The sequence below is a fragment of the Rhincodon typus genome, chromosome 19 (genome assembly GCF_021869965.1).
Source record: "Rhincodon typus isolate 14 chromosome 19, sRhiTyp1.1, whole genome shotgun sequence".
NCBI classification, from domain to species: Eukaryota; Metazoa; Chordata; class Chondrichthyes; order Orectolobiformes; family Rhincodontidae; genus Rhincodon; species Rhincodon typus.
This window is the reverse complement of record NC_063350.1, coordinates 9,480,933-9,490,786: the sequence shown is the minus strand read 5'-3', so window position 1 is coordinate 9,490,786 and position 9,854 is coordinate 9,480,933. Positions and strand designations below refer to the sequence as shown.

Genomic DNA, 9,854 nt, shown 5'->3' with positions numbered 1-9,854 from the left:
ATTGGTCAGCATTCTGGTTCCCTCAATTTTCTCGTTTATTTTTGCTTGAAAGCATTGATTCCTAACTTAACATACAGTTCCATGGACATATTATGGTATAACATGCTCAAACTGCTATTATTCCTGGGAGATACTGGACAGTGAAGACTGATTGGCCATTTCAGCATTGTAGGTATCACAACAATGGCCACCCAATACAAAATCATCTACCTCCAGTAGAGGACGCTGAACAGCAACAGCGTGTGGCCTTGGTTGATATGCACTTTCTGAATCAGAGGATCAGTTCACCTAACACAGATTGGACACGGAACCAGAGACTTTTCTGGTCTAACTGGCAGTGTTACTGGCTATATTGTTTGCCCAACAGGGAGAATTTATGAATTTCAGTTTGATGATTATTTATCTGTCATAGAGTGGAAAGTATGATGCTTTTTCCCAGGGTGGTGGTGTCAATTACTAGGGGGCACAGGTTCAACATTGGAGACACATGTTTCCACACAAAAGGTGGCGAGTGCCTGGGATGTGCTGTCAGAGGTGGTGGTGGAAGCAGATAAGAGCAACATTCAAGAAGCACCTGGACGAATACCCGAATAGGAAGAGAATAGAGGGATACAGATCCTGTAAGTGAAGACAGTTTTAGCATGGAAGGACAAAATGTGTCAGCGCAGGCTTGGAGGGCCGAAGTCTGTACTGTATTGTTCTTTGCTTGTATAACTGGTGCCTCTCCCACCAATATGGCAGCCACTGGGTAATCTTCGGTAGTAAGAATGTAAACAGCTTACTTTTGAGAGCCTAGCTGAGGTTGGGAACATGACATTAAAAGGTTTGGATCAATTAGGGGCTAAAAATGAATTTTAGTGGAGGCAGAGGGCACGGTATAATGTCACAGTATAAAGGAAACTGTATAGAATAAAAATAGATAACGGATGGCTGCACACAGAACAGGAAAGTCATCTTTGGAAGGGAAGCACCCCAGTTTGCAAAGGGAATTAAGGTTGAAAGTTGTTTGAGGCTCTGGCCATAATCTTCCATAGAAATAAAGGTGGTGCCAGGGAATTGCAGAGCTTTGTATGTAATATTTGTCTGCCAAAAAAGGTACATCCACTAGCTACAGGCTTACCAACCTAATGTCACAGTGTGGAGCTGGAGGAACACAGCGGGCCAGGCAGCATCAGAGGAGCAGAAAAGCTAACGTTTCGGGTCAGGACCCTTCTCAGGAAAGGATTTGAAGAAGGATCCTGACCCAAAACGTCAGCTTTCCTGCTTCTTTGGTGCTGCCTGGCCTGCTGTGTTCCTCCAGCTCCACAGTGTTATCTGACTCCAGCATCGGCAGTTCTTAATATCTCCAACCTAATGTCAGTAGTGTGAAAACTTACAAAAGAAACACAAATCAAGAACAAAATCAACTTTCATTTGGAAAAGTACAGAAGAAATGAAAGACTGCATGACCTTGTTAAAGGCATAACATGTTTGACCAACTTGATTGAGTTATTTTACGCAGCAACATATTGATGAATGTGGTGCAGTTTGTAACGGTGTTTACAGACTGTTAAAGATCACATGATGGACTTGCCCACAAAATTAAAGCCCACAGATTTAAATGGACAGCAACAGTATGGCTACAAAACTGGAAAAAATAGAAGCACAAAATGGCTGTTTTTCAGATGGTGGCAATTGGCTAGGAAGACAGGACTGGTAGTAGGAAGACACATGACTAATGAAACTTAACATATAGAAGTCCAAAGTAATACACGGTGGTAAGAAGAATAAGGCAAAATAAAACTAAATTACAATTTTAAAGAGGGAAGGAACAGAGATACTTGGAGCTGCAGACATTTCAAGATGGAAGACCACTTGGTAGTGCTGTTAAATAAGCGTATGGGATCCTGGATTTAGTGATAGAGAAATCAAGTACAAAAACAAGGTACTTTGCAAAAAGCAAAAATTAAGTTATGGTATTTTAAAAACACCAAGCCTCAATTGGGGAATGATGTTCAATTTTGGACAGCATACGATTAGAAAAAAAATGTCAAGGCCTTAGAGGGGGTACAGAATAGAGATACTAGAATGGTGTCAGGGATGACAGATTGCATAAAGACCACAAGACTGGAGGTGTTCTGATTCAAGCTGTGGTAGAAGCACTGAAAACCAAAGTACACAGATTGAAGATGACTACCAAAAGAACCAGAAGGTATAAAGATTTTACTCAGCGAGTTACAATCATTTCGAATGCACTGTATGAAGATCATTGGGGGAAATTGCTAACAATAACTTCCAGAAAGGAACTAGATAAATACTTGAAGGGGAATATACCTGAAGAGCTATTGGGAATGCATTAGCAGAACTAATTGTCTAAGATTTTTCAAAAAGTGTGGCACAGGCACCATAGGCCAACTGGCTTTGTGCTGTATCATTCTATAGTTCTGTAACGTGTAAATGCTCTCTTGCAACGAGCACCACAACTGTTGCTTTGAATCAGCCTGTCTGCATAATGGAAATACTTGCCTCGCTACACCTCCATAATCTAAGCCTTCCTCTCCTGGAAAAATGATCCACAATCGTCTTCGTAAATCTTGAGGGTTGAAGCTCATAATCTGAAGCACAAAGCGAAAGTCAATCTAAGAATATTTTACTTAGTCCGAGGCAGAATCACTTATTTCCCAAACAAACAAGTTCAACTGCATTTAGCAACAAGGACACAATTTCTTGCATATGTCATTATAATCACTCAAGAAATCACAAAAACAACTTTCGCAATCTCTTGGCAATATGATATTTGCAAGCTCAAAGTCTTCTTGAACTGAAGTTTCAGAAGATGCTTCTATATATTGTGGTACATCTTAATGAGTTTTGACTTTCTTCTCCTAATTTATTTCATTTATTCCCCCTTCTCTTCTACACAAAGCACAAAGTTCATAGGGGAGTCCAAAACTAGAGGACATAGGTTTAAGGGGAGAAGGGAAAGACATAAAAGGGGCCTAAGGGGCAACTTTTTCATGCAGAGGGTGGTGCGTAAATGGAATGAGCTGCCAGAGGAAGTGGAGGACGCTGGCATGATTACAACATTTAAAAGGCACCTGGATGGGTATATGAATTAGAAGGATTTAGAGGAATATGGGCCAAATGCTGATAAATGGGACTAGATTTACATAGAATTTCTGCTCGGCATGGACGAGTTGGACTGAAGGGTCTGTTTCCGTGCTGTATATCTCTATGACTCTAAGTCTCTCCTACACCTCTCTCCCGTGCAAAGGATAGATTCCCAAAACTATGCATCAACAATTTTGAGTTCAGCTGCCCTGCATTGGGAAATAAAAATAAATGAGGATGAGAAAACTTGTGATTATCATTTGTATCTTGGTGGTCTAGTGGAAGGAAGGGACCACTGAAAGGGGCTTGGATCTAGATCCTTTGTTTATGGTTCCATTCACTAAGGTTAAATTATTTAGTTATATTTCTCTCTCCAACTCAAAATTACCTGCTGAAATGAGTCCTCAAACAAGGTTTTCCTCGTCACGGTTATTTTGATGTGCTGAGGTGCAGCCAGTTGCTAGAAAACAAAACAATTCCGCAATATAAATGCAATATTCATTCTTCTGAAAATGCTGACCTGGAATGTCTGCAATGGTTCTACAACTAAACCTCTGCAAAACCCTGAATAAATAATTAAAGAGCCATTCCTACTGTTTGAGCAATTTTTCCATCATTTTTTGATGAATATATTGCAGTGAACCAGGAGAACACACACGAGTTATGGACCAGACCAAAACCTCTAAAAGTATATTAAGGTAGCCTAGACCCTAACCTTTTCTATTTTAAAGGTAAGTGTAAGGCATTCCATGTTAGATGCAATTCGATGGGTCAAACAACTTGACGTTAAGCAAAACACACCTGATTTTCACACTACAGTTGAAATACAGATAGAATAAGAATAAACTCTGCTTAACTGTAACTATCGAAATGTTTAACAAAATATATTAACTACTACTAATTAACTGTTCCAATACAGTGACATCCCATAAACACATCCTTGATTTGCAAAGGCAAATTCAGGGAAATAGATGGTCTCTCACGCAATTCTATTAGCAGGCAGAGAACCCCAGCTTTTAGCAGTCACAGAGAGGAATAAGAGCTTCCACATCCAGCTTCAAGACCTCAGCAACTGCTGAAAGCTAAAACTAAAAATCCTGGTTCTCTGGGAGTTTGACCCCACCCATTTAGGCTGCCTCTATTGTTTCAACTTAATAAAGACCCGAGGCTTCACAAGCTGTTTATTGCCTTTGAGCAGATTACTTTTGTCTCAACCTCTCTTTATAAGAAAACCAGGACAAAATACTTCTCTTAAATTCAGTGTTGTCACACTGGACTGAATGAAATACTGCTTACCTGACACCAGAACCTGAAAGAAGAAACTTTGGATCTGAAATCACGCACATATGCTATGTTTGGACCATTTGACCTGAAAAACAGGTGGTTGGGAATGTCGGGATGGGAATATGGAGGAGAGGGGGGGCGGGGGGGGGGGAGAGAAAAAAAAATCATAGGTTGTAAGATGCAAAATATAAGAGCAGTTTCTTTGAGTTACACAAGTACATTTAAATCTTATTAATGCTTGAACTCTGCCAGTCGCCTCTAACTAACATACAGCACATTAACAACTCACAGAACATTCCATCCTAAACCAGATTTCACCCATCCTACATGGATAGATAGTGCCCTCACAGCAGGGGGTGAAATTAAGCAAATTAGACCAGGATCCTAAATACAACTTCTGTACAGTCAGAACAATGTCAACTTGCCCTGCACAAGAAAACCTCATCATTTATCTAATCAGTATCTAGGCCAGTAACTCAGAAGCAGATTGTGTGAGAATCAGAAACGTGATGCACCCTTAAAAGCAATTAAGCATAAATTACAATAGATACAGACTGAATCAATTGATAAATTAGTTTTTGTGACACAGCACTGACACAGCCCACAATACCAAATTATAAGGGCTCTTGTGGCACAGTGGTAGTGTTCCTACCTCTGCAGCACGAAAACCTGGGTCCAAGTCCCATCTGCTTCATAGGTGCGCCATATATACCTACACAAGTTAATTTAAAAGATCTACAACTTCTGGATCAGAAATTGGAGTCATTGTCCCTGAAAAAGGCATGCACAGCATTCGAATATTTTGTAGGAGTACTAATCGAAGATGCTCAAACGTGGGAGGACAAGGATTTGGGCTACTTTTTTTTTTAGAAGATACAAAAGCAAGGATGAGCCTTGAGCAATACATTGAAGCAAAGAATCACAATATAATCTCATAGCCAATTGTGTGGGAAACTAAGCAATTCAGTCAACTCAAGCATGCAACTTTAAAATTATCGAAACATTTACACTCTTTGGTCATGTCAATAATGCTGTCAGCATTGACTACTCCAAGATGAGATGAGCATTTTTTTTTTATATAGGATGAAACTGTCTTGAAACATCCTGCAGCACCAGTGTGATTGCTTATTTGTCATTTTATATTTACTTTCAATCCAAGACAGCCCAATTATGAACAATCTGCACTTTGACCTTGTATAACCTCAGAATCTATATGCTCCCTAACACAGCAAATTATCTTGCTTAATGGACACTCCTTTATTCTGGAGTGCAATGACCTATGCAAGTTAACCTGGCAGCCACTGTACACTAACAATATCCCATAAACAACAGTAAGATTAATGACTAGCTGATATGGTTTTTCTGGCAATGCATATTGTGAGGGAAGTATTAGCCAGGACACCATGAGAATTCTGTGTTTATTTTCAAATACTAGTACTAAGGTCTTTAAACATCAGATTGAACTGGCAGATAAGACAGTAATTCAAGGTCTCGCCCGGAGGACACTTCTTCAGTAACAATCTCTGTTAGGTTTGACAGTATTGTAATGTTATTCTACCCAGTCCACCATTCATTGCTGATAACTACTGTTCAACAGTCATAATTTATTTCGTTTCAAAAAATGTACAAGATCAAATTTTAAATACCCACAGTGCTGACTTTCCAGTGCGTGGGTCAATGTAAGTTGTTGTTCGTCTGTTATGATCTACAAAGTATGGAACACCATCAACTGTAAAGCGCATTTCCCATCCATCTGGTAAGGGTTTCTCATTGAGAGTGCTGCAAGAATGAGCAAATATGAGTGACTCTTCAGTTATACCAGACTCAAAATTTTAACTCTCTTCTCTCTCCACAGATGCTGCCAGACCTGCTGAGTTTCTCTAGCATTCTCTGTAATTGGCATTAATGATACCCTTTTAGCTTTCATCTACTACTTACAGGATCTGTACACTATCAGAGACCAGCTTGTCTTTCAGACCATCCTCACTCCTCTGGTTCGTAGAATAACCAGTTTATTTAATTAAACTTTAGTGTGAAAGGTGAAAGCCTAATATTTTTTGTTAAAACCTATTTTAACAATTGAACTTTAAACATGAAATCAGCGATTTTGGTGAATTGCAATTTTCAATCCTCTCTGGGCTACAGTAATTATCTTATGTCATTTCAACAGTTTCAGTCCACGAATTTGATCAATTCGGTTTCTTTCACTAAGAGCAAGAATCATGTATTAAGCATTCAGTCACACCTTATTCTCAGGACAAAGGCAAAGACTGGACCATAGATTTATTATTAAAACCCCAAAATTCTCGGATAGCAACCTCTGTGAAAACTACCCACATAACCCAAAATTGTTACAAATATAGATTCCATATTCCAGCATAGCATCTCAAGACATCATCAACAAATTCAAGACAATTCCCAATCTAACCAACAAGAACATTTTATTTAAGGGCTCGTTATCACGTAGCTTAGATGATTTCAGGCATACAAGACAGATAACTACAGCTTAAATTGGGAAGTCCCATATGCACTCCAATAAATACTGGGTCTTACAGCTTACTTCTTCCCACACTATTTCTCTTAAATTACTTACTGGTTTTCTCCCTTCCCTCCCAAAAGCGACAAAATTCTTTATAGGGTATGGTACTTATAGGCTAAACAACAGTAGTATAAATCTTAATTAATGCTCTTTATATTTGGTTTCAGAGCTCTATTAATTATTTTAAAATGCTAAAAATCAAAAATAGCACTAATATATTTGTAACGCAGCAGTTGCTGTCGGTACTATATCAACGATATAGAGTAGTTAGGATCTCAAAAAGAGCCAGCAACAGCCCATAAACCCAATATGGGGTGAAGGAATTAAACATTAAAATTGACAAAAATCTATCAACCATCTCACTCATTCTTGGTCTGACTTTTGCCCTTAGCAAGATGCTCAATGACAGGATTCATTAACAATTTCAACCCACTGCATGACAAATGCCAAGCAGGGATTTGAATTGAGGAATCTGAAACAAAATTACACAAACAAACTTGTTCAATCTGGCGCAAACCACTATAATGTGTTTAGAGTTCCACAGCATGTTTTAGACCTGAGACCAGCTCTATATTGTTGGTTTCTCACTTTCTCCCCCTTTTACATTAAGACAATTTAAACTTTGCACAAAATTGACCTTGGGCAAATCACTGCTCTCAGGAGATTTGTTAGACTTAATGTGAAGGATATTCTGTTGATTTCTTTCAAAGAAAGTGGCTGCCAGAATTGCAACAAGATTTAATCACTGGAATCCAAATGATGATGTTGGAAATACACAACTCAGTCAGCATCTGTGGATAAGCCCTAGTTCAGAGGTAGAGGGCCTAGTCTGGCTTGTTCGCTCCATTTTGGACAAATATCAATGATCTGCTTCATTTTCCACATGTTTACATGATGTCACCATCCAAAAAGATCAAGTTTTGACAATCTTCTGACAGAAACCAAGTATTCATTGCTGATTGCTTTGGCACCTTGATGCCACTTTATCAAACCATTTTGTACATTACCAAATTAGCTCTTAAGTCACAAATGACATCCTAGGTTTATCTTCATAGACACATTTTTCCACATACATCCCAACCAATGTGCAGCCCTCAACCTTGCTGACCATGCGATCCCTCCAAAGACTCTCTACAGACATCAAGTTGGATGGGATTGTTCTCACCTTGTTCCTTTCTTATCTAATTGAAGCCAGCGAATTACTTGCAAAAGGTTTCTCTTTCTGCACCTGCACCAATACCTCTGATATCTCCCAATAATCCATCCTTAGCCCCCCCCTTTTCTTTCATCTAGGTGCTGCTGCATCATCTGAAAGCAGAGTATTAGTTTTCACATGTATGTTGATGTTACCCAGCTCTACTTCACCACCACTTCTCTTGACTCCTCCACCTTTGCTGAAACATCAAATTGCTTTTCTGACATCCAGTACTGGACAACCAATTTTCTCCAACTAAATATTGGGTAAAAGCTGAAGCTACTGTTTCCATTCCCCCGATATGGGCTCCATCCCTCTTCTTGGCAAAAAACAGAGTTTAAACCAATCTGTGTGCAACCCTGTTGTCACATCTGCCCCAGAGAGGAGCTTCTGACCTCATATTTGTAGCATTACTAAGACTATCCATATCAACGCCCCAAATATTTCTTGATTTTGCCCACCTCAGCTCATCAGTAGCTAAATCTCTCAGTCATGCCTTTATTACAACGTGACTATTCAGCCATACCGCTGGCTCATCTATCACATTTTAACTTTGGTAAACTTGAGGTCATTCAAGTCAGTAGTGCCAATGTCTTAGCTCATACCAAGTCCTGTTCACCCCTCATTTCTGTACTGAGCGACTTAGTGGCGCCCAAACAACATCTTTTGTTTTTAAAATTCTAACACTTATTTTCAAATCCTCTCCCATCTCCTTGCCTCTCACTATGTCTGTAATCTCCTCCATGTCCATAAACCCCAGAGGTATCTGCGCTTCACCAATTCTGGCCTCTCAGACATCCTGATTTTAGTTCGTCCATTGCTGGTAGCCATACTTTTATTTACCAAGTGCTAAGCTCTGGAATACCGTTAATACATCTCTCCACCTCTGTATTTTCTTTCAAGGTCACATTTTAAAATCTATCTTTCTGACGACCTAACATCTTGTACTATATGATACTTCTGTGAAACGCCTTTTTATTTTGTTAAAGGTACCACATAAATCGAAGTTTTTCTTTATCATTATCACTAATTCTAAAATTTTTGAGTTCAAAAAATATAATTTTCACTAAACATAAGATCGAGATGGAATGTAGTTTCCTGATTCAAATGATAGCAAATAAATGGTATTCTACTCTTAACTGTGAGGTTACTTTGTACTCAACTCTAGTATCCATTATTCTCAATTTCATTTTATACTTTGAATAGAGACAAAACATATTTAAAACTAGCACTCACCCCTCTGTCCGAGGATCTTCCCACTGAGTGGTACGTGTTAAGTGGTTTACAAAATACATTCGACCATTACTGTCTGTTCTCTTTTCTACAAGAATAACAAAGTTTTTAAATTATTAAAAAATTGAGATTCTGTGTTCCAAATGAATAGAAATAATCTCCAACTAATTTTAAACCAGAGTCACAAGCATCATTACGGATTAATGATTTGAAAAGCAATGTGCATAATCTTTTATCTCTGTATGCTTTCCTAACTTACCCCATCCAGTTGGCAAGGGGCCAAGTGGGTCAAATTCAGTTGGCACCACCTGTTCAGGATACTGAAAATGAAAACATTAGCAATCAGGCTTTTCAAAAATATGATTTATGCCAATAAAATAATCTAACACATCATTGAGTAAAAATGATAAATTAGAACTATTACAAGTTCATCTTACTAGATAACTCAGAACTAAACAACACTGTCTTCGAAGTCTCAGCGATGCAAAAAAACAAAAAAGGGACAGTTAGACA

The 9,854-nt window shown here is 38.7% G+C and overlaps 1 protein-coding gene across 1 annotated transcript in view; it reads right to left on the bottom strand.

The window, feature by feature from the left end:
* The window catches only part of LOC109914922 (E3 ubiquitin-protein ligase Itchy homolog), an 80,602-nt gene that overhangs the window by 46,216 nt on the left and 24,532 nt on the right, over positions 1-9,854 (bottom strand). The window contains exons 12-17 of the mRNA XM_048608528.1: positions 9,601-9,661; positions 9,345-9,429; positions 6,025-6,153; positions 4,387-4,459; positions 3,479-3,550; positions 2,506-2,594 (exon numbers count right to left, since the gene is read on the bottom strand). Coding sequence (XP_048464485.1) covers positions 2,506-2,594; positions 3,479-3,550; positions 4,387-4,459; positions 6,025-6,153; positions 9,345-9,429; positions 9,601-9,661 — 509 coding nt within the window. The remainder of the gene's footprint in view (positions 1-2,505; positions 2,595-3,478; positions 3,551-4,386; positions 4,460-6,024; positions 6,154-9,344; positions 9,430-9,600; positions 9,662-9,854) is intronic.